Genomic DNA, 26,474 nt, shown 5'->3' with positions numbered 1-26,474 from the left:
TCTGATTGATCTCATTTTTAGTTTGTTAATGTCAATAGGCATTGTTCAATTCAAAAAGTGTGTGTTTACATAAAAAGTAGACTTTCCAAGTGGTATTGAAATCTGTTTATTGGCTAACAATACTAGCCTCTGTCTACCAATTCATTCTCTGAAAAACCGCTGATAACGCTTTCCATTTCCACGATATTTGCTGTGCAAGGTTTACGTAATTCACCCAGTATACTTAGAGGTCATGAAAAAACATTTTAATGGGATCATAGGAATTTTTGTCGCTGGAAAATGGGTCTAATTGATTAAATTTTCAGATGACAAAGTGAGTTTAGTTATAGGAGGACAAACAATGAACACCTCGGCGGAAGATTTAAAGGCATCATGACAAGAATAATGAAAACTGGTAAGAACCAAAAGTATCAATATGGAGACAAAACAAGGGAAGGAAACGTAATCATAGGTCAAGACAAAATTCAGCAGCAAAGTATTTTCAGTACCTAAGTGTGTTGGTCAAGCAGGACGTGACACGAAGTAAAGAAATAAAAACCGTAACTGGAATTGCCAAGAATGAAATTATCCAGAGGAAAATGTGTATACTGAGAGAATGAACCTACAGCTGAGAAAACGTTTCGTCAACCGTTTCGTGTGAATCGTATTGGAAAGAAACAGGGATAGTAAGGAAGCAGGACGAAAAGAAAGGGGTATATGGTGGTCGTTAGAAAGGATAAGATGGGCAGCAAGAGAGAACGGGTAAGTGCAAAAACCATTGGTACTGAAACATTACAAGATACAACAGAGAGAAAGAAGAACTAGCTAAGACACTTCTCAGAAAACAATGTTTGTTAACAGGTGCACTGGAAGGAAAAGTTAAATGAAAAACAAAAGAGGAGAAAGAACAGATACAAGTTGATACATTAAGTGAAACTACTTAATAGTTATGCACTTAAGAAATCTTTGGAACACTCAGAGAAGGATGGCGAGTAAGTATTGTCCAAAGACCTCGCTGTGAAGCAGAACACCGGATAATAATAATGCTTCATAAAACTCTTGCGGTAAGCTTCATTAGTGGTTATAAACGATACTTATAGCCATGTAATCTGTTCTTTGTTACGATACCGAAAATAGATGTTCCGCTGTCACATAAATTAACTTTCTTTGACGTAAACAGTAGTTAATAGGACCGCGATCGAACTAGTAAGTTTATTGTCAATGAGTCAATCCGGTTACCGCCACTCACAAATATAAAGTTTGTTGAGATACGCAACGTTTTTCGGGTCTCACTGCTTCATCTTCAGGAAATGTATATAACTAACCTATGCATACAAAACGTGTCTCAGTTAATTATTTATTTAATTACTTAGTTACATGTTCCAAAGATCGTTTGAACGATTCTTTTACCGAAGTGATATGGAACGAGTCAGTTTGCAGGCTATGCGTACATGATCAATGCTAACATTAATGAAGGCATTATTATTTTCAGTCCTACTCATACAACACCACTTAATTTCTTTGCATTATTCTTGCAACTCCGATGTTGGTTTGCGATTAAGTTACCGTATGTCACCGAATGAAAACCTAGTGCAGTCAAATATCTTTACACAGTCTTAATATGGGTATCACATTTAGCATCGAACAGACAGTGCCGGCCGTTGTGGCCGAGCGGTTGTAGGCCCTTCAGTCTGGAACCGCGGGACCGCTACGGTCGCAGGTTCGAATCCTGCCTCGGGCACGGATGTGTGTGATGTCCTTTGGTTAATTAGGTTTAAGTAGTTCTAAGTTCTAGGGGACTGATGACATCAGATGTTAAGTCCCACAGTGCTCAGAGCCATTTGAACCATTTTTCAAAAATGGTTCAAATGGCTCTGAGCACTATGGGACTTAACATCTGTGGTCATCAGTCCCCTAGAACTTAGAACTACTTAAACCTAACTAACCTAAGGACATCACACACATCCATGCCCGAGGCAGGATTCGAACCTGCGACCGTAGCAGTCCCGCGGTTCCGGACTGAGCGCCTGAACCGCTAGATGAACCATTTTTGAACACACAGTTTTCAGAAATGTTTGTCACGTCATTAATCAAATGTCTATAGTTTGCCAAATACAAAACAGAACAGATTATTACAAAGTGTTTTAGCTAAGACGATTTAAGAAGCTGAAACAGCAGAATGGCTGACGTTCCAAACACATGCTTTTGTTTCATCGTTTAGGAGCTTTAGGAGTTCGATAAATGACATAATGAACTTAGCTTAAACCAACGTGTTCTGTGTTCAATGTAATGTCTACACGGAGACTATTATTTGCATAATGTAATTTGTCTGCCGTCTAGTGTTTGCGTGACGTGTGATGCTGACTCGTGAAATGCACAAAGAATTCGGAACATTATTAGGATCGGTAGAATGAGGGTTTTGTATAACATCTCTTTCTTGGGTGGACAACACTTCGTGATTATTCCGCCAAAGAATCTCAGTCTTGTATTTGTCTTTCCTACTAATAGTTTTACACGATAGTTCTACTCTAAAACGTTTTTACGCATATTGCCTGATATTTAATTGGTTTGGCTGCTTCCAACGATTATTCGGAATCGTGCAATCATGTAACAACGGATCTCTCCCCCTATTAACGCCCAATAGGATACGTTTGTTGTTTGTTGGCTGTTAGCCGCCAATCCCAGGAATATGCGACGATGGTCTACATGTCCAACTGGCTTTCACTACAAATTTCTTGCGACTTCTCTGTGTGTAAGAGTTTTATCGGTGAATAGCTTCATGGGCTATCCGACGTTACCCACTAGATCATTTAGATGTGTGTAGTGATCAGTGATTGTCCTACAACCTTCTCGTGGCATACGCCCGGAGGTCCTTTACCTCTGAAGATTTCTCTCGGTACCTCGATTCTTACATATGGTTTAGGTATTAATTTGCAGTGCAGTGTTATTTTGTAAACATTTGGTTTTTGTGCTCACTTGGACATACCGGCGTCTGTGTAACAAAATCGCGTTATGCTTGTGGCACTCCTGCTAGACGTAGCTTGTTCCAGTGGTGGTCTTGTAAGGAGTTTTAATCTCCAGAATGTGATCGGCGTAGGGAAGCAAATCGTTAGCGTAAGGTTTCGAATTACTAAACCTTTCGCCACTGCCCTGAGTACAATTTAAAATCTCCTAGAAGTGTCTCAATTCCTTTACAATGTATAACAGAGTATTACACTGTCCAGGCCGTACAGAAAATCAGAACTGACGCACGCGGTGTACCGGAAGCCAAATAGGAATTAGTGCGACAACCCATTCGTTACGTATCATATTTCTTCGAAGGAAGATGTGCTGCAGTTTATTATAACTTAAAAGCTCTTTGCGAGTCAGGAACTATGTCTCCTCAAAAACAACTTGTTGGGGTGCAAGCTTTTTTTATGTTTCAACAGGATAGGTCAAACATATTGTTCACACTGCCACCAAATTTTCATTCAAACTTCAGGAAATCTACTTATTCCAAAGTACTAAAATTCTTGCATCATTGTTTGTACAATTTCCGGTCGCATATCAAGTCAGTTGGCGCAGTTTTTATGACAGTCAAATCGTAAACAGTAGAACTGGTTTGCAAATCTACATTTATATCTGAAATATGCAAGTTGTCTTATGCCATAGCTGAGGTCCCTAAAGGTGCTCACACATGGAACTGCAAGCTTAATAAGCGCGCGTGGTCAAAGGGTTTTCTGCGAGCAAGGACCAGTCCCCTTTGCCTTCACCCTTTACAAGCATCAGCTGGCGCTGCGAAAAAATGTGGCACCAAAGCCGAAGATTTGTTTGACTTGGCCGGAACTGCCGTAGTTAAGCGGGAAAAACGAAAGAGGAAACGTGACACGTAGGGTACAGACTGATGGAAATACTGCTGTTTCTCGTGTGTTGGCCGTATTATGAATACTGTCGACTTGTGTAGTTCATCTCTTTCTGTCCCGGATTAAGAAATGCTTTCGATTGTTTCTTCCTGTTCTTCCTATAGGTGATTTTGAGAAAAGTTATGTTTTTGATTATGATATGCATATCTGTATCGTGTGATATGTAGTTTTATGAAAGCACGACGTATGCAACACACCTCTTTGCCTCTTAAAACGAGACTACCTTTCATATACTGGAATATTTTTTCCCAGCAGATTCCAAGTGATTTTCTTCTCGTCACCCGACAAGTGCCGATGCGAAGATCACCTCGCAATTGCTAGCACAAGCGTGCACATTGTCATAAAAGTGCTCACGCATGTGTGCATTGAATTGATTGCACAAAACTACATGACTCAAAATTGATCGACTCAGGCAGCTTGAGCATTGCGAATGCTTGTGTAAAATTACCCTACAGATGGTAAAGCATGCTTGCAGGAAGTCTTCAATCTTCCATGACTGTCGAGCTTGCAGTTCCGTATGTGTTCGCGTTAACACGTGTTTTAGTGGTGGCGCTCGGCTGTGAGGTTCGAATTCTGCCAAGTGCTTGCGTAATGTTTCTCATCAGCAGACTTTACATCACCATCCTCTAAACCTTTCTACATCGCCTCATGGACTGAAGGAATGTGACAAAAAAATGGCTCTGAGCACTATGGGACTTAACTTCTAAGGTCATCAGTCCCCTAGAACTTAGAACTATTTAAACCTAACTAACCTAAGGACAACACACACATCCATCCCCGAGGCAGGATGCGAACCTGCGACCGTAGCGGTCGCGCGGTTCCAGACTGCAGCGCCTAGAACCGCTCTGCCACCCCGGCCGGCTGAATGTCACAGTGTTGATGGTAATCCGGCCGTAGGTTAGCGACGAGCAGTACCTCCTTCCCCTCCCCCCCGCTCATCCCCTGCGGCCAATTTTTTGAAGAATCGTACTCGCCATGACAAACCGTCATATCTCCCGAACTATGTATCGCGCAGTGGTATAATTTTCCAAGTCATTCACCGATACATGTGGACACTGTTCGCAAAATGTATTGCTAATAGAGTTCGTAGTAAAGCAACAATAAAATAGAAACATCACTCCTGATGCTGACCTTTTGCTGCATGAACAACTAAACCGTAGTAAGTGAGAAACTTTTTTCTTTTCATTCGGTGGGGGGGGGGGGGCGGGGGGGGGTGGGAGGAGGGGATCAACCATTGAGAAAAGTTTTTAAAAGATTTGGAAATGTCTGTAAAGTTTGTTAGAAGTCGCTAATTGCTCACATTCTCAAATACTGTAACAGTACACTAAGAGTAATTTTCACGGATTAACTTCGCAGCCTCACATGTGCACAGTTTCTAACTTTTATTCTTGACTTACGGTGTTACACCTTTAAAGTAAGATTATACCTCTGAATGATTAGATTATGACAGAATTTTAAACTTACAGGTTCGGTCAATAATTATATGAAATAGTGAAAATGAAATTTCTGTTGCCCCTGGAAGCCGTTAGATACGCAACCTGCAAGTTGTGATGTTGCACAGGGCCTCACGTAAGCCATTGAATAATATACTTTAACGCGTTCACATCGGCGCCTAGACATGTGTTCCTCGCTGTGGAACGGCACGTGCGTTCAAGCTTTTCTTCATCTGGTGGCGCTGATTTACCTGCTTTTCGCTGTGGATTGGCGATCGTATTCAAACGCTCTAGCCTACTATTTCAATATACTGACCTTTTATTTTGAAAGTGGTAAAAGTCCATTCTTTTAAAACAAGAGAGATCACATAAAATAATTTTACACTAAATTAATCACGAATTATGTGATATCTCATTTGTTGAGAAAGCTCTCTTGTTGAAGGGTCACACAAAATTGTATTCACAGCTGTTCATTGGGCCTGGATGTTAGATCATACATCATACGCAATTGTATTGCTGGTAGCATAATTGGTAGGGTCGAGCGCGAGCCGTCTGTGGCACACGCTGCCCGCTGCGAGTATCTGGCGGGCGTCACCATAGGGGCTATTCGAGAGGAGTTGCCGTTGTGGTCTTCAGTCTGGTACTCGTTTAATGCCGATGTTAACGCTGGTCTAAGCTCTGCCAGTTTCTTCATCTCTGATAACCACAGCAGCACAATGGAAAAGGCTCAAAGGTGGAAGGAATATACAGAACTGTTACATACAGAAAGGCAACTTTATGAGAGTATTAGGGAAAGAGAATAGGAATTGGGTGACAACGAAATGGACGATCCCATATTGGGGGAAATATTTGAAAGAGCATTGCTAGACCTAGGACGAAACAAGGCATTTGAAGGAGATGAAGATTTGTCAGAATTATTACGGCCCTTGAGAGAACCAACCATGACAAAGTTGTTATGCAGGAAGTATGTGACAGGTGAAATATTCTCAGACTTCAAGAAGAATTAACACTTGGGTGCATAAAAGTGGTCTTTTAGACCCAGAAACCTTCCACTCTCTCAAGAAATTATCTTAAAATTCAATCCTAGCAACAAATAATGTTTCTTCTGAAGAAAGCGATTTGTATTTACAAGTGAAATTAATTATTTTGCTTTGTGAATTTCGTAGCCTACTCGTATAATGCATGACAGGCGACTTTCAGAAACCTTAGTAATCCTTTACGATACTTCACTTTTATTTTACCTCAATGACGTGATAAAGTTGCTACTTTACTGGTAATAGTTATCAGTTTGACAGAATTACACTATTAAGGCCATAACGCAGTACTCAATTGAAAGAAAGTGTATTGTTCAATGTCAGAACAATTTCAGATGAACATACGTTTTGTATCATAAAGAGAATAAGTATCTAAGACACTTTTATTCCTTACATAGAACATATAAATAGTTATACACCACACTACGTGCAAAACCAGAAGAACATCTGAATTCAGCACAAGTGATCAAAACTTTAACTTCAAGACTGAACTCTTTGATCAAGATGACAGCAGAGATACAGACAGTTATGATCATCAGGATAACGGATAAACGTCTTCTAGCGTCCCAAGTGAAACAAACACTGAAGAAATAGATCATGCAGAGTGCAGAATTGCTGATTTCCACATCGGTCATGATGGAACTCAATGTAGTGTATCATTTCCACCAATGAACAGAATGCGAGCACACAGTGATAAAAATTCCATCTTGTCCAGTAAGAGTTAGTGGATCTACACGAAAAGGAAAATCCATTCGAAAGGAAGGCTCCCATGACCTGAGAAGTCTTATAATCATCATTTTCGTCTGAAAGATGATTTGGCAATTGCGAGCTGTGTGGCGAAATAAAACGAATGTGTGATGCTAAACAGAATCACTGTAGATGAAAGACGTAAAAATAGCATTATTCCGTAATGAATGTACATCAGGAGTAGATGCTCTTCATCAGAACGCAAGTACATGCGCTTAGAAGACACAGTCAAGACGATGGTATTTCATCTTATGAGTAAACGTATTGAATGTAGAAGCAATAAACATCTAGTGCTTATTTTCTCATTAACATCCCAACTACATCAACAAACCAACAAACCATGCATCCAAAATGAAACTCTACAAGCCCCAGCACATTATGGAATTAGTAATCAACGAAGCAAGATTGCGGCAAATAGAAAATCACCAAAATAAAGGTGTTTCATGTGCCCACATCTATAACACAGAAAAGCGGTCAATCATTGTGTAAAGGCACAAAAATATGTGCGAAGAACGTAGTGAAGTAATTTTTAAAAACAATTACTCTTAATGAGGAACTATTCTGGTAAAACTGACAGTTAGTTACTCAGCTCTATAAATTATGACTCTATTTAAAATATTGTATTTCATATGATACTAAAATAAAGATCACGCTATTGTAGGAAATACTTTCTTATTCATTCTGCCTCACCATCCCCTTCAAAACTTTATAGTATTTTATTTAATACCAAAATTTGGTGCTTGTTTTAAAGTGTGTATCTTAAAGACGCCTCCCAAGCATTTTTGCTAGTACAGCCACTCACGTGTCCAAGGAGTAATAATACCAGTATCAATGATGGACGATGCGAAGGTCAATACCGAACCATCAGTTTAACAAAATGTGTTTTACAAACACTAACACAGATTACCTGCAAAAGAATGGGAGAACTGGTAGAAGCCAACCTCTTGAAAGATCAGTTTGGACTTCGGAAGAATATGGGAACACTTTACTTACTGTACTTCACACTTGCAGGCCAGCAGGACCGCGTAACTTCACAGTTATGGTTCTCCATCTGCCTTCTGCTGCCTGCCTCCAGTTGTCCTGGACTCCCAGCTGCAGCAAATCTTGTCTTAGCCCATCCACCCTCTTCCCACGTCTCCGCACTGGTCTACTGCCTGATGGAATCCAGTCCATTGCAGTTTTGTGCCATCTCGTTTCTCCCATACTCAGGACATGTGCAGCCTACTGTAGTCTTTTTCTTTTCATCACTCCAATGATGTTAGGAACTTGTATAATCCTTCTGGGTTTGTTTTGTGGCACATCCTCCATTCTCCAGTACTTAGATCCCAGATTGGTCCATTTATTTTCCTGAGGACCTTTAACTCAGATTAAGGTCTTGTTTTCTGGTGCCGCAGGCTTGACAACAATGTAATACCACTCGCATTATTGATGTTTCATATATTCTCAGTTTTACTTATTGCATTATGTTCCTAGATACTAACACGGTTTGTAGAGAGTAATAGCAGCTGTTTCGCGCCTACAGTTTCGCCTTGCTCTCTACTTCAGTTGACAAAAGGGAGTGCGCGGATAACCGAAGTGGTTCGCTGCCAGGTCCTTCGTTGCTTGAACCAACTATAACGTGTGTCTACGTCAACACATATGTGGCCCCTAAACTAGTACACGTTGCCCGGATCCCCCCGATGCTGTTACTCCTTGGTTACCAACTTCAATTGACCATCGGATACTTTGTGTCAGCAGGGGCGCTTTTCAAGATCCGTTAGCAAACTCCAGCACTGCCCCCTCTACCGGGCGGCCGTGAACTTGTCATACTTTTTTTGTGCATACTATGCTGCGGCACTGGCGGGGGTCCTCCCCATCTTTCACACGTAGTTTCTGTGATATCCTTCGACCAGCTTCTCTTTCGACATAGTAAATATCTCCCCATTGTTGTACAATGTCGTAACGTATTTCGTCGAAATCAGCTACGTTCGAAACTATCTCCCGGTCAACCGCCCTCCTTGTCCGAAGGACTTCTATCCTTTGATCACATCGTCCACCCCTCGCAACCGCATGGAGGTACAGCACCAGACATTAACTGGCGGGCAGTTTTGGGGGTGCGTCCACGCACCCCTTTTACTCTCGTACATGTCTGCACTCTGGTATGTCGTTGTCAACGGCAAATTTCAGACCAATCGTCGACTTCATCATGTAGGACTATGTCGCCACTTTTCTGTGCCTGCCAGCCTGACGACACAGACAAGCATCTTCTCACGTGGCCCCTGAAACGGGACGTTTCTCTCCTCATCCAAAGCATCGTGGGCAGTTACCTCCGCGCGCCGCCAACGACGGTTACCCCGGAGTTCCTGTTGTCGTCCCAGACTTCACACTACCCTCTTGCAAATCACCACGCCCTCATCTGATTTCGAAGACATGCTTCAGAATACCTCTTTCAGAGCGGTCCACATACGGTGCTCGACTTCTGGAATCGGGTTGTGATCTCGCGAAATACGCTCGCCCAGAAGCCCCATTACCCACGAAACTTGGCAAGGATATTTCCACGGCGTTTTTCTTGACACCCCTATAGTTTGGGTGTGCCCCGCATCCTCATTTCATGACGCAATCATGATCACCCTCCCAGTAATGTGCACCAACACGTACAGACCAACGACCCGGTATAATACGAACACAAAATTTAACAAAATAAATAAAATATAAACGAAAAGATTAAAAAGTCAAAAACAAACAAAAATTTATAAAATGGCCGTGAGGGATTGGCACTCGAGCGACTGCCGGTTTCAGTTATCTTAATTTTCTTTGGTGAGGGGCCAGGTGGGGGGGGGGGGGGAGGTTTAGGTGTAATTAGGATAGCAACGTCAGAAGAAGGAGCAGTTTATTTTTGTTTGGTAGGGTCACAAGTAGCTGTGCCCTTAGGGTTGATCCTGATTTTTTTGTGTGATTCTTTTACTACGTATCATTAACGACTAAAAAAATTCTATACCTAACACAACTGACGTCAAGGGATTCGCAGTTAGCGAATAAACTTCGTAGTTACATAAAGTGTGGGCGGTTAAGCTGTACTTCGTCGACTCAGAAGACGTTCTTCTACCATGGTATATGTGATGGTTACAAATGAACTGAGTTTTCTTAATTCTTTAACGTCGTAACAATTTTCTCTGTCTTGTCAACGGAACTGTGTGTTAGTTGCCAACAGCTTCTATTTCGAAATGTTTTTAACTTTCAACTGGTTTTTGACAATACGGCTTACTTTGATTTCGCTTATTGATTGTCTGTGTGTAGGAGAATAATGACATAATACAAAGGCTACTAAATACAGTATCGGTAATGACAATATTTTCTCTATTCAGCACTTAAATTGGAGTAGAGTATTTTTTCCTAGGTACAAGAGCGTGTTGCACCTTCGAACAGTTTTTCACATTTGGAAAAAGCTTGCTTCTGGTGAGTAATTTATGTAATTTGAGAAAATACTACAGCAAACATAACATGGATGCTATCAAATCAAAATGGAGTAATAAGATATACTGAACGTTTGTTATAGGGCTGGCAAGAGGTGAAAGTCTGAAGCGTTCCAGGTTAAAACACCCTCGCCTACATTTCACTGATAGATCTTTGGAGTTGTGGAGCTTTCTTCTTGTGGTCATGCACTCAGTTTTTTCAGAGCTAATTTGCAGCCTGAACTTCAGTGCCACTGATTTCAAGGTCTTAGTACATCTCTTTCAGTTCTTCTTGTGTGCGTCGTATTGGGGCAACGCCATCTGCTTAGGTCAGATAGGTGATATTTCCATTGGCGATTTCAGCACCCTGAAAATTCTCTTTGAAGAACCCCTGCGATACATTTTCCAGTGCCAAATTCAAACGGACATGTGATAATCCATCTTGTTCTAGTACTGCATCCACTTGAAACCTTTGCCTGTCTTAGCTTTTGTGTCATTTAAGCGTATCTCTACAAATCTCCACAGTTTCTTTGGCATGATAAATTCTATCATGGTTTTAATCATATCTGGTCTATGGATTCTATTGCAAGCGTTTCTTGAAGAATATTGATTCTGGGCAGTATTCGTACGTTTTCTCACAGTTATATTTTAGAACAAAAATCTGGTCGATGGTTAATCGTTCTGTTTGGAATTCTCCTTAGTACTCACCAACTATTGCCACTGCCAGTGGTTCGATTTGTTTTTGTAGACGGTTGGAAAAGATCTTTTACGGGATGCTGAGTAGTGGTATGACTCTATAGTTTTCACATACTAATTAATCTTTCGTTCTGTGTATGGGCATATCACACATACCTTCCAATACACTGGTATTGCCTTTTTTGTGCAGATTAACTCGATTAGATTAACTTGTCTTCTAATGACACGATTATTATGAATATCAGCCAGCTACTCTGCTCTTTTAATGGTTTTTACTTTATAAATCACGGACGATGAGCCCATTTGGCCATATTGCCGTCATTAGGTGCGCTGTAAAAGCGTAAGTAAGTGATCGTCTTAATATAATGGCCTGTGACTATGATCGGAAAAGTTATAGTGCATTCGTTTGGTATTTTTACCTTACATGTGACATCGTTGCTGCCATGTTTTGATTTTTCATAGCTGTACGCTGGAGACAGAAATCTAGCTTTAGTCGGTTTTATGTATAATAATTTTCTCTTGACAGCTTGGATGATAGTTGATGCACAATATTACATGCTTACATAGTTGCCACTATAAGTAGGTGATGTGCAGAAATTCGGTTTTTTTTATTACTTTTATGGGTTTGGTTCTAAGTATGCCTGGATCTGTTTTAGTTTTAACTGAGATTTTTTAAAGTTATATTTCTATTTTTTGGTAATAATTTTGTTATTGTCTACGATTTGTGATGTTTCCTTGGTGTTATGTCTTTGTTGTATACCCTTCATGGTGCTATCGCTATTACTACGGATATGCACTATGTAGTGTCTCTGATTTATTACTTTACCCGTTTTCTTGCTTTACGAAGTGAATGAAGTTTTCTATGTACTTTTTGTGCATTATCTCAAAGATATTCATGATTGCTCCCTTATGCGTAATACGCAGAATTTCTAGTGCTTCGTTTATGGGTTTTACGTCGAGTTCTTCTGTTTGAAAATGTTGAAAGAATGTGGATGGGTGGTTTTCACTTTCTCCGGAGTGCTTTTTATATTTAATGTCGAAGTTTCTACCGGTTTACCCTACGTGGAGTTGTGGCATGTGTTACACGAAATTTTGTGAATTTTGTGTTTGAGGCTGTGTTTTGATATGCAAAGGCGATGTCGGTTTTGCTGAATAATTTGTTGATTTTGTTTGATATGTTTCCTAGATAATATTTGGTTACGTATGTTGTTTTGTTCTTTTTCGTTGTGAGTATGTTTAACGTTATTTCTTTATGTACATCTAGTCTTTTCGTTGTGCTTTATTATAGTATAATTGCGTTACAATTGTGGGGTCATAATCGTTTTGCTGGGCTATCATTCTAAGATTTTTATTGCGTCTTCTTCTGGTGCCAAATTTATTAATCTGTTAAGCATTGGGTGGAAGAATGTGAGTTTGTGGGCTTTGGGATGACACGAGTGTGCTCTGATAATACAGTCTGTTGTGGTAGGCTTTCCGTACATTTCGAGGCAATGTTTGTTGCTAATGTTCTTAATAGTGAAGTCGAGAAAGTTAATTATTTTGTTAGTTTCGTGTTCTATGGTAAATTTCATTTTGGGGTGTGACTGATTCAGTGTCGTCTACATGTCTATAGTAGTATATTATATTTTGATTATTTGCGTTTTTTGTCCCCAAGAATTTTTCTTCCAAGCTGTTAAAAAATATGTCAGCTGTGGTTCCAGCAGTGCTACATCCCATCACGAAGACATCTTCTTGTGTATACTTTTTATTATCAAACTCGAAGTAATTGTGGTGTAAGACAAGTTTTGTTACTTGCAAAATTTCTGTAGTGCCTTGAGATTTTTCCGTATTTGAGTAGGTTTTGTTCTATGATACCCATTGTTTTCTGGATTGGGATGTTCGTGTGTAGGTTAGTAATGTCAGAAGACACAAATCTTGCACTCGGGGATTTTTTTATGTCTTTGATGTTTTTAGCTAACGTTATACAATTTTTCACTGCATATTTTTGTATGTTTAAAATTTATTAAGAAGGTTGGTGAATTTATTGATCTTGACTCAGAGGGCTTCGTCCCTAGCCTTGAGAACTTCAGTGGGAGCTACATCCTCTCCTGCACTCTTGACGTCCTTACGTCAGCAATGGTTGGTGGAGAATGTTCTGGAGCAAATGTTGCTGTATCAGTGAACTAGAACAATTCACTTGGCTCTCTCTAGCTTAGTAGGTCACTGACGTATGCCATTCCTATTCTTCCAGTACCCTGATAATCCATTGACACTCTTCCATTGACATCTTTCATGAATTTGTGTTGGTTGTTCAATCCTCCCTAAACCTTTTCAGTTTCCTATGTAGTTCGTTACATCTATTTCCATGACAATCTTCCGGAGCTCCCACTCATGCTTTTTAGATACCTTCACTTGGCTTTTCTTCTCGTGGCCTGTAATCGTCGTCGTATTTTTCGAAATATGATTTTCCTTCTTTCCGCATTTTACACATGAGGCCCTACTGACCCCACTACTTACGTTACAAGGAACTCCTTAAGTGCGATGTCGTAAGTTCAATCTTTAGTAAGACTCCTTAGAAAGTGTTGTGTTAATAATTGCACAGGAAAAATATTTGCTGCTAATAACTCATCATGTGCACAAGGAGGGTGGCAGAAAGTGCTCGGGAAGTACAGAGATCAACCTTCTACGGGACGTCTGTATTATACTTCACAAAATGGACATTGTCGGCAATCAAGAAATGATCAAAACAAGCCATTGACTTGGACAACGAACACCGAATACGAAAAGGGGCACCGCAATGATCACAAAGGTTCGCACCATCAAGATCTAAGGTGAACTTCTTGGTCATACATGACGTTCAGCTAGGTATCCACTCTTAAAATGTTTCAAATGACTCTGAGCACTATGGGACTTAACTTTTGAGGTCATCAGTCCCCTAGAAGTTAGAACGACTTAAACCTAACTAACCTAAGGACATCACACATATCCATGCCCGAGGCAGGACTCGGACCTGCGACCGTAGGGGTCGCGCGGTTCCAGACGGTAGCGCCTAGAAACGCTCGGCCACCCCGGCCGGCCCACTCTTAAAGAATGCATGTAGAAACATATTGGATTGGTCTAACAGAGTGATGAGAACTCATGGAATATGATGGTGTGCAGCCGAATGCGGAACAGTCTATCACGGAGCTTATCGTGGAACTGGCTATCCTTTAAGGCGTAGCTGTAGATGGTGTGATAATATATTTTATAGGCACGGATAAATAGACATCCAGAGTCTGAATTTTTCCGATAATTCCAGGTGGTATGAACTGCTATGTCACATATATTCAGGAGGGATAGTTTGCTCTAAAGGAGTATGATTTTTACTCGCAGACCAGGAATCAACCGTAAGTACGTTATTTTGACCAGCTATTGGCCAAAAGCAGTGCTCATACTATATTTGTAGTTCTCTTCCGCCCATTTTCCCACTCTTGCTTTCTGAGACATGAATATTCTCTACTATCCTTGCAAGATCACACGCACTAGAAAGAATCGCAGGCGGCAAGCACTTCCAACTTCTCGCAGCACAAATAATAACTTTGGAGTCGATTTACCATCCAAATTTACAATCGGCATACTTTGTACGAGTGCATTAAGGTGTTGTTGTTAGTCGATCTTGATACAGTTCTCTTGGTATCTCTGTTTTCCAGGGTTTCTTTCATATACGTTTTCTCTTAAAATTGCGACTGCTCGGAGTTGAAAACAAATTCCTTACTGAACGATGGAATAAGTTTGTTTATCTCATCTACAAATTTTCGCGCCGATCCGGCAGTTTGAAGTGCATCGTGAAGTTGACGCTTTGTTTGAAGTTTCGTTATCTTACGTCTTCCAATTCTGTAGCACTGAAGTTATGCAACCACCCACCGATTCCCTTGAAATCGCTGTAATCTCTGTCACTCACAACGTTGTAGGTTACTGTAGTGGACTGACAAGACAGCCAGTCCACAGTGACGGGTAACCGAAAGGCACGCGTTTACACACGCCGGCTGGCGTTAGGTCTGAAACAGGATACGTAATGAATGCTATAAAGAAAAGTACGTAGCTGCTGGAATACTTAACTTTAATCCATCATTTGTATACAGCATTCTTGATGATACAAGTGAGACTCTCTCTAGAAATGGTTAATGGCGCCTTGCTAGGTCGTAGCCATGGACTTAGCTGAAGGCTATTCTAACTATCTCTCGGCAAATGAGAGAAAGGCTTCGTCAGTGTAGTCGCTAGCAAAGTCGCCGTACAACTGGGGCGAGTCCTAGTACGTCTCTCTAGACCTGCCGTGTGGTGGCGCTCGGTCTGCGATCACTGACAGTGGCGACACGCGGGTCCGACATGTACTAATGGACCGCGGCCGATTTAAAGCTACCACCTAGCAAGTGTGGTGTCTGGCGGTGACACCACAGTTACCATCTTGCACACTGCGTAAATTGTATCGAAGAGCCATTAAACTCAGAAACATCTGTTTTAGTAACAAGTGCACCTTGTTCTCCCTTGAATATTTGTTGCTTTTCTTATGGACTACACGGTCACATTGCTGCGGAATTCTTAGAAATCTGTTTTCTTTATGTTCTTTTTTTTCTTTCTTTTCTTTTTTGGCATTTCCATTGTATTTAGTACCCGCTTCTTGGACAACAATTGTCCTTTACTGCGTTTAACTGGAGGAGGGATTAGTGGCTCCCTGCCCGACAAGTCCGCAGCTCGTGGTCGTGCGGTAGCGTTCTCGCTTCCCACGCCCGGGTTCCCGGGTTCGATTCCCGGCGGGGTCAGGGATTTTCTCTGCCTCGTGATGACTGGGTGTTGTGTGATGTCCTTAGGTTAGTTAGGTTTAAGTAGTTCTAAGTTCTAGGGGACTGATTACCATAGATGTTAAGTCCCACAGTGCTCAGAGCCATTTGAACCTGCCCGACAAGGGTGAATAAATACATGGCTCGACAATAGTTTCAGTATAGCTTTCGCTTGTTAAGCATGTGTATCATCATAGCACTCTTCATTTACAATGTCTACACACTCAAGCGCATACGATACAACACATGCCACTGAACACATCTTGGAGAAACGCTTATATTCCATCTTCCACTTCTTTCTCACTCTGCGAAATTCCTTGGATTCCTTCGTGACGGAATGCGAACTTCGGCAACTGCCGTACATATAATGCAATGTTTGCTTTGTTTACCGTTGCCACTGCTCTGCTTCGTATCAACACCACTAGCACTGCAGCACTGCTATGAGCTTCTCGTCGTCTAAGTGGTTTAACTGCCCTCTGTAGCTCCATGCTGTGCTCACCATAGGATACCTAAAGTTCGGACCTCTGTTGCCGTTAGCAGCTAATGTTGTGGCTGCATGGTGGATAATACGAGAGGCGTCGAATGCCTGAACATCAGTGGCCTTTTGCGACATGGCACTCTAGGGGTTACTTGTTAGATGTTGTTGTTCTTGTTGTTGACGTCGTCTTCAGTCTGGGCGCTGGTTTCATGCAGCTATCCACGCTACCATGTCGAGTGCAGGTACATGCATCTCTGAGCAACTGCAGCTACTTGCATCCACCTAGGTCTCTCACACACACACAGACACGAACACACACACACACACACACACATACGGGACTACTTTATTTGTTTATATAGAAAGGGTGTATAATGTAAAAGTATCATGTCGGCTCCTTCCTGTTTCATTAGCGCTCGGTACATATATTACACAGTCTGTGCAAACCTGAATTTATTTTACGGTTATTGTCTTTGAGACACATATCGCAAGATGCAAAATATGTTTTCTAAATCGTACAGAAACGCAGCACCTATGAAATTTAGGAAGGAGTCTCGCCGTGAAGCATAACGTCCTTATTGAAGTGCCTCCCACTGGAATTCATCGATACTTTCTGTAAAGCTCTCTGGCTTCCAGAACCAAAGTGCCCTGAATCGCGCTCTCTTCTTTCAATTTTCTCTATCTCATCCGTAAATCCAACCATCCGAAACCGACGAACAGTACTCCGGCCATGATGGTCTACGTTTTCCGTGCTTTAGGCAATTTATTTGAGGCAAATTCCGGGAACTGTCCGTCAACAAGAGCACGGACAATAACTTCGCTTCCCCTTCCAGTCTAACAATGTGCTTCGTAACTTATAACGACAGGTAGCAGGCCACTGTACTTGATCCGTTTCTCTCTGTAGTTTACGGCTTGACGGCTTCCAACAGGGTGCGCAAGCTTTCGCATGACAACTGTGGATGGTTGTACAACGGCATCGTTGTGACATCCTAAATCATTTCAAACTGCACAATACTTGACCTGAAAACTAAATTTCGGAGTCATCCATCCTGTTGTTCCCCTGTTTTACCTGTCTCTCTCCCGCTCTCTCTTTTTCTGCTCTCCACTGTCTACTACAGTCAAAACACGTGATTATGTTTCGATGTTCATCTTTCGCAGCAGCTGTTTGGTAACGATTATTATTTGATTTCTTCTGTCTTAAGCGTACTGCAGCTGAGTGGAATGATATGCCAGATGTGTTTCCCTTTTATTGACAAAAACATCAACAAAGGTGGTTCTGTAAATATAGTACCCATAATACCATTTTATATTTCAAACACTTTAAAGTTAAAATAGTTCTTATTACGTATGACGTGCACACGACTTTATTGCTCCTTTTTACATAATTTGAAGATAGTGTTTTCTCCTCGTTGCTAGTACCACATTCATAACAAGAACTATTATTAACTTTATAAAAACCAGAATGAGAAACGTATTACATAGGCAAAATTTACAGAAACGCCACTGCCGACGCATGTCAAAATAGTGCGTTAAATAATCCACTGTAAACCTGCACCATACTTGGGACAGAAAATTAATAATAATTTTTACAATGCGTCAGGTTTTCTTAGAAATATGACAGAGTTTGTATAATTTGTACATAACGAGACATGTCAGACATTTGTTTTCTTCCGGGCTGCAAAGGTATAAGCAAACGCGAAAAGATGCAATTTTGAATAGGAAGTGCAGTAGGGTGTCAAGACCCGATTGTGTATTATTGTGAACATAACTTACGTAATACGTCAAATTTACATTACACTTAGAAACGTTACATGAAGTATTAAAATGAAAATGATTTTAGAAGCTGAAACATTAGCCATCATCTCTGAATTTCATTTTCCTGTTTCGACCTTAATTTCATACTCAGTTGCTTTGGAAAATGCTAGTAGTCTCTACTTATCGGTAAAAATTGATTTTCCTCTAATCAAACTTGCTGAACTATGGTTATAAACAGACTTAGTATCGGAATTTTTTCAATAAAAGTTAACGATACTGATGGCCATTTTTAAAATTAAAATTTTTATCGTGAGCTGCTTGTAAAATTACGAAGCAGCCTCCAGTTTACTTCATTAAATACCTTTCCAGCAATAACAATAGGTAAATACTTATCATCTATGTTTGCCGACCGGAGTGGCCGTGCGGTTCTAGTCGCTACAGTCTGGAGCCGAGCGACCGCTACGGTCGCAGGTTCGAATCCTGCCTCGGGCATGCATGTGTGTGATGTCCTTAGGTTAGTTAGGTTTAATTAGTTCTAAGTGCTAGGCGACTGAACCGGCCGGTGTGGTCGTGCGGTTCTAGGTACTTCAGTCTGGAACCGCGTGACCGCTACGGTCGCAGGTTCGAATCCTGCCTCGGGCATGGATGTGTGTGATGTCCTTAGGTTAGTTAGGTTTAAGTAGTTCTAAGCTATAGGGGACTGATGACCTCAGCTGTTAGGTCCCATAGTGCTCAGAGCAATTTTTTTCTAGGCGAGTGATGACCTCAGAAGTTAAGTCGAATAGTGCTCAGAGCCATCAACTATGTTTAGCCGAAATTTAATGGCGGTAGAAGCTTATCTGCGGTGGCAAATATAGAAAAAAAAGAATTGTTACCTTAGAATGAATTCCTTGGCTGCTGGTAACAACCGTGCACACATAAAGTGCGTAGAGAGCACAGTCCACAGACCCAAAGGACAATAATGTTCTTAGTGACTGCGAATTTGCAAAATTTCAGTGGCATTGTCATTGGTGGCATACTTGTGGAAATTAGCATCTTTTTTCAGATGGGATGCGAGACAAATTATTCTTTAAAGAATGAAATTGAGATAGCATATGTCTTTCAGGCAATCCACAGGTATGAAACGCAGTCTGACATCCATATTTGAAACTAGTTTTACAGTTGTAGGAGCTAGTGCTGCCATAATGAGCAACACACTGAAGGAAGTCAGAACACTGTTACCGATAAATTTTAAGTTAATAAGGTAACAGCAGATTTCAGAGAAGACGATTGCTCATTATAGTTTTAGAGCTCCGCACCAGATAGTAATGCTTTTGGCTTGAATCGAGAATAAGTTATCACACGGCAATTGGAATTTATCTTAGACGCAAACATAGAGGTGAAGCCCTTGTTAGAAATCCGAAAGACGTACGACTGAAGATACTTTCCACTATAAATAAATGAGCTTTCAACCAAATGGCAGTCATTTATTTCAAGACGGTTTTTTCAGTTATATCTAATATTAATTTTAAAATAATAGCGTAAAAATATCAACAAAAGCAAAACAAGGATAATGGAATGTAGTCGAATTAAGTCGGGTGATGCTGAGGGAATCAGATTAGGAACTGAGACACTTAAAGTAGTAAAGGAGTTTTGCTATTTGGGGAGCAAAATATCTCATGATGGTCGAAGTAGAGAGGATATAAAATGTAGACTGGCAATGGCAAGGAAAGCGTTTCTGAAGAAGATAAATTTGTTAATATCGAGTATAGATTTAAGTGTCAGGATGTCGTTTCTGAAAGTATTTGTATGGAGTGTTGCCATGTATGGAAGTGAAACATGGACAATAAGTAGTTTGGACAAGAAGAGAATAGAAGCTTTCGAAATGTGGTGGTACAGAAGGATGTTGAACATTAGGTGGGTAGATCACGTAACTAATGAGGAGGTAGTGAATAGGATTGGGGAGAAGAGAAGTTTGTGGCACAACTTGACTAGAAGAAGGGATCGACTGGTAGGACATGTCCTGAGGCATCAAGGGATCACAAATTTAGCATTGGAGGGCAGCGTGGAGGGTAAAAATCGTAGAGGGAGACCAAGAGATGAATAGACTGAGCAGACTCAGAAGGATGTAGGTTGCAGTAGGTACTGGGAGATGAAGGAGCTTGCACAGGATAGATTAGCATGGAGAGCTGCATCAAACCAGTCTCTGGACTGAAGACCACAACAACAACAACAACAACAACAACAGCGTAATAATAAAATGTGTGTGCATCCATACGAAATTTATTGTATTGTTTTTAGCGAGGATGTCAAAGTATAAAATAACTTCCTCAGAAGAAAACTTCGTTACATATTTTGATTTGATTTCTTACCCGGAGCTATTTCGATTGTTTAGTTATTAAACTACGACATCAAAAAATTTAATGAGTGCACAAAAAAAATCAGTTAATCGCGTTCGTGTGCTTTTTAGCAAAAGAGAGGAATAACACGGCACAGGCACAAGCAGTTATATCGGATGCGCCGTTGCGGGGCTCGGACCAGCTTTTTTGGATTTTGGGACGCGCCACAGGACTGTCGAGTGACTCTGCTGTGCGTGGTCTAGTCGTTCGCGGATCAGCATCAGTTTAAGAGTAAAAGAAAGGTTGGGGCTTGACGTCCCGTCCATGACGATATCATTAGAGACGGAGTACAGTGTCGGGCTGGGGAGGGAAATGGGCAGCGCCCTTTGGCTAAACCAAGTGAAAACCCGAATCTGGATGTCTTGCTGCTTCGCCAAATCGCTTGGTAGTTTAATCTAAGTGTGCTGACATGAAGTCAGAATGTTCGGATATTGTCTCCCCTTCTAATTGACAAGGATATACTGACTGAACGAACAAGATTTAGAGTAAAGTTCACTTGCACATGAAACTGAATAATTATTCTGTCATTTCGTCCGTCTGAGGCAGCCTTTCTTTCTCAGTGTGGCCTATCACAGTTTACAGACTTGCCTTTCGTGTCGCTGACCAACGCAGTCGCCTGTACCACTGCCAATGTTATTGGATTTTACCGTATTTTGTGCATTTCACATTGTGTTTGATAGTGATTTTATTGTTTTAGTAACATTTGGAATATTAATGTGTAGTTCACGCAACGATTTCTGAGACATTTGGCCAACTAGGGCACTGCGACTGAAATATAAAAATAATATTTTTTGTATGTGTGCTATCATTCGTTATTGTCATCTAATTACACTTAATTCACGGGTATCTTCCCTCGTTAGTTTCACGTAATTTAAGTTTGGATGCAATCGTGATGAAAAACAGAAACTCTGTCAAATAGCTAGAGCTGTGTAGGTAACAGAACAATGAGTAACGAAATTGTGACTCTTCAAAAAAGAAAGAAATCCTTTTTTACCCAGCCATTATACCCTGTGACTAGGGTGGAGAACTGCATTAAACCTTTTACGGACAGAAATCATTAATTACAAAAGGATAAAGTAATTCTAAATAAACAAAGAAATCTCTCTCTCTCACAAAAGGATAAAGTAATTCTAAATAAACAAAGAAATCTCTCTCTCTCTCTTTCTCCTCCCCCCCCCCCCCCCACACACACACACACACACGTACAACACACCTTTCCGACAGAAATGTATGGCCTACGGCCAATATTACAGCACGTCATTATTTGCACCAGCGTTTTCTCAGTAATTGAAACCTCAGTTTTAAAGAAAAAATTATGGTTTTTTGCATCGAGCACTCTCAGTGTTTACATTCCAAACCCCTCTAGATAACTGAAGCACAACTCTACACATCTATCACCAAAGCGCTGTTTCAGAATGACCAGCCTACTTCCCACGCAGAAGTTACAGGTCTCTGCTCTTTCAGTGTTAATCTACACGTCAGCTCGGCTTTTACTCTTCGTTGAATCATTTTACAGATGTAGACTAATGGCACCACTCATATACTCTGGCTCCAGTATCCTACACGTTTAATCTAATTTTCCTAATTTCCTCGTCTACTTTGTAGCATTCCTTTTCTTTCAGCTCCAATATCATCCTATATAACGCGATGATCATTTTCTTATGTTGCTGTTCATCACCGAATAAGCCAAACCTAACAGGAAACCATGATAGTTGACGTAGAACGATGCATATCCAGAGATCAGTAGCACTCGCTGTCGACTGTGTTGTTACATGGTTTCAAGCCTCTTCAGCGCAACGGTTCAACACTGACGAAGGTAGGACACCAACAAGTCACGGAACCTTAGAAGACAAAGAATAACGCAAAAGGATGATAAATGGCTCTGAGGACTATGGGACTTAACATCTGAGGTCATCACTCCCCTAGAACTTAGAACTACGTAAACCTAACTAACCTTAGGACATCACATACATCCATGCCCGATGCAGGATTCGAACATGCGACCGTAGCGGTTGTGCGGTTCAGGACTTAAGCGCCTAGAACCGATCGGCCACCCCGGCCGGCGCAAAAGGATAAAGGGAAAGTAGTGTTCACGTACAGTGATAATGCAACACCACTGCTACAGTACAACACACAACAATTCCGAACCGTTTCTTTGTAATAAATGTTCACCGCTAATGTATTCTTCCCATGGACTGCCTAACAAGCTGCGTAAGCCGTTCCACACTGGATCGCTGCAGCAGGAATGCTGCAACAAAAGCCGAGGCAGAACTATGCGGTAATAGCTCGAGTCTGACGGAGAGGTCGCACTACAGCATCTGACTACGTGGCTAATAGCCAATTCCGTGGCAGAGTGAGAACATTTGCTTTACAAATATGAAACAAGTTCCGTATTACCCGTATCAGTATAAGTGGACAGGTGTTGTCAGTCAGTGCAGCCTCAAGTTAAATGGCGTAACACTCAGTGCCAATTCCTGTATAACGAGCAGTACCATGTAAATACGCCAGAAAAAAATTTATTGATGTATCTTGATCTGACGCACGCACTTGTAGTACAGCCTGCCTCTACGTTGTGAAAATGTCATATTGCTGGTCATTCTAGACCAGTGCGTTCCCAACCTTCGGGTAATCACTTCCAAAAGGGTAAAATGAAAATTTATGATGGATAAAAAGAAAAGGTTGCGACTGTGTTTCGGTCACGAAATTAAATTATTTTGAAAGATCGTTACTATTGTCACTGTTTGTTAAGACTGTAATACTCATTACGTAAGTCACCAACGTTTACATTTCTCTTGCGTTTCTAATACTGGAATTAATCCGTGACACAATGTGGTGGAGATAACTGCTTGAGAAACTAATGCCCGCGTCTCGTGGTCGTGCGGTAGCGTTCTCGCTTCCCACGCCCGGGTTCCCGGGTTCGATTCCCGGCGGGGTCAGGGATTTTCTCTGCCTCGTGATGGCTGGGTGTTGTATGCTGTCCTTAGGTTAGTTAGGTTTAAGTAGTTCTAAGTTCTAGGGGACTGATGACCATAGATGTTAAGTCCCATAGTGCTCAGAGCCATTTTTTGAGAAACTAATGTATGAACAACATGTTTTTCGAAGTCCGCCAACTGCGCACACATTTGGTTCTTTGTGCAACGCATCTATGGGAGTAAAATTGAGACATACGAGCATATATCAGACATGTTTAAATGTCTCATGAAAATGCCTTAACTGAGTTGTAGGTAGTTCCACAGTGGATCAGACATTGCTTCAATATTCACTTCGCGACAGAAAAACGGACTGACTGCAGAACACAACAATAACTGTACAATGGGCACTACATCGCTGTACGACAGACACAGTTTATTGTTATTACTAATGGCACTGTCATCCTGAAGTCTTCCAATTTCTGTCTTTTGTAAGAAGTCCAGCAATCAAGTGATGTGCTGACAACAGGTAGAGTGCAGCCTTTTTAACTTGATTTGTTTTGAGCGGAGCCGCAGGGTACTGGTGAAACAATTGTCACTAAGGAGACGAGTGGTGCAGAGGAGGCATGCTTTATAGCACGCGTCTACCTTCAATGTGAATGGTTAGCTTTCTTATTTAAGAAGGAGCTGTAGGTAGCAGTCACGATGCATTTTATCACAGTATAAAGAGAAGGTAGTTAGAAATGAGTAGTACCAGTTGACTCATTGAATCATTAGTCATTAGCTGGTACTTTTTGCCGATGATACAAGTATAGCTATCACACCCGACAGACAAGAATTAACTGGTGAAATTGTAAACGATGTCTTTCAGAAAATCATTAAGTGGTTCTCTGCAAATGGGCTCTCATTAAACTTTGACAAAACACGGTATATACAGTTCCACACAGTAAATGGAATGACCCCATTAGTAAATACAGACTTCGATCAGAAATCGGTAGCTAAGGTAGAATATTCAAAATTTCTAGGTGTATTCATTGATGAGGGGTTGAACTGTAAAATACACACTGAGGATCTGCTGAAACGTTTGCGTTCAGCTACTTATGCTATTAGGGTTATTGCAAATTTTGGCGATATACATCTGAGTAAATTAGCTTACCACGCTTATTTTCATTCTCTGCTTTCATATGGCATCATATTCTGGGGTAAAAGAGTGTTCATTGCACAAAAGCGTGTAATCAGAATAATTGCTGGAGCTCATCCAACATCATCCTGCAGACACTTATTTAAAGAGCTAGAAATCTTCACTGTAGCCTCGCAATATATATATTCACTTATGAAATTTGTTATTAACAATCCGAACGAATTCAAAAGTAATAGCAGTGTACATGGTTACAACACTAGGAGAAAGGATGATCTTCACTACTCAAGGTTAAATCTAACTTTAGCTCAGAAGGGGGTAAATTATGCTGCCACAAAAGTCTTTGGTCACTTACCTAATAGCATCAAATGTCTGAGAGATAGCCATATAGCACTTAAAAGGAAATTAAAAGAATTTCTTAATGGCAACTCCTTCTACTCATTAGATGAATTTTTGGATATAGTAAGTGGGTAATTTCCCAACCAAACATAAAACAAATTGAGTGTCATGTAATATTTTGTCTAATTTAATATCTTGTTTAGACACCTTTTATTAACCTGACATGTTCCACATCATTACGAAATGTCGTATTCATGATCTATGGAACACGTACTAATCTAATCTAATCTAATCTAGTCCGTGGTTTAATAACACACCTAAAATCATTCATCTTCCGTCATTTTAAAAATGAAAGAGTTTAAAGAAAGTTCTTTTTCATTGCATGGTTTTGTTAGGTGCTAATTTTGATGATGGTGAGTGGAGCCTGATTTCACTCTGGGGTAATGGTATCAGAAACGTCGGTAACCACTGGCCTAAGATAACAAAGTGAGCAAAGAACAAAATAAAAAATTGCCTTACCTGTTCCCATGCCAGTTGCTGAAGACCTCGTGTGCGGCAACGACAACGATCGGCTAGTCGTTGCCAGGGTCGTTTTCTCGCAATGACGGACACTTATCAGTCTGTTGCCACAACGTTGTAGCTTTAGAACTAAGTAGCCGGAAGCACTGGCACAAGAGCGTGTCGCCTAGTCGGCTCGAGCTCGCATCACACAACCAAGGCACTAAATACGCCGTCAGCCAGCCCTCGCGAATTTCGGCTGTGAATCAGAGTCCTTTCTCGGATTCTCAACGACAAGTCACGACAGGTGAATCATCGCGACGAAGAATCGGCGACGGCGTGTTTGGTGACGCGCGCGTGACGTCACGGAGCACGGGATGCGGCGACCACTTGTTGCTGGGCCAGACCCCGCGCGGCGACTGGAGGCCGGCTGCCGGCGACACGAGGGGCCCCTACCCCCTACCCCCTACCCCTCCCCCCTCTTTCCATAAACCAGGGAGGGCCGGGGCAGTCGTGACAGCGAACCAGCGGCGTCGGGGGCGGCGCCCGGCCGCGAGAGACACTATGTGACGTGTGACGCGACGGGCGGCGCGTCGCGACGCCGACGCATCGCGGCCACGCGGCAGCTGACGCCACCCACAGGCGGCGCCGACGCGCTGACCACAGCCCCTGCAGGCAGAGGCAGGCTGGTCCGGAAGGACAGGCTTCTGCACGCAAGGGACGTTCCATGATCATGCCCGATGTCGTTCCAGTTGCAGTATTTGTCAGTTGCCTACGGCAAGGAAGCTGTCTATGCCACATTCCCGTGAATTACTCCAAGGCTATATGCTCTGAAGACCCAAAGAAACTGGTACACCTGCCTAATATCGTGTAGGGCCAACGTGAGCACACAGAAGTGCTTCATCACGACGTGGTGTGGACTCGACATGTGGGATGGAACTCACACTGTGAATCCTGCAGG

At 41.5% G+C, this 26,474-nt stretch overlaps 1 protein-coding gene across 1 annotated transcript in view; it reads right to left on the bottom strand.

The window, feature by feature from the left end:
• Positions 1-25,916, bottom strand: part of LOC126095168 (zinc finger protein basonuclin-2-like) — a 330,566-nt gene extending 304,650 nt beyond the window's left edge. The window contains exon 1 of the mRNA XM_049909896.1: positions 25,535-25,916. Within this exon, the coding sequence (XP_049765853.1) occupies positions 25,535-25,544 (10 nt within the window). The 5' untranslated portion in view covers positions 25,545-25,916. The remainder of the gene's footprint in view (positions 1-25,534) is intronic.
• Positions 25,917-26,474: the final 558 nt, after the last annotated feature.

Source organism: Schistocerca cancellata, chromosome 8 (genome assembly GCF_023864275.1).
Source record: "Schistocerca cancellata isolate TAMUIC-IGC-003103 chromosome 8, iqSchCanc2.1, whole genome shotgun sequence".
NCBI lineage: Eukaryota > Metazoa > Arthropoda > Insecta > Orthoptera > Acrididae > Schistocerca > Schistocerca cancellata.
The sequence above is the reverse complement of the archived record's forward strand: the minus strand, read 5'-3'. Positions and strand labels throughout refer to the sequence as shown.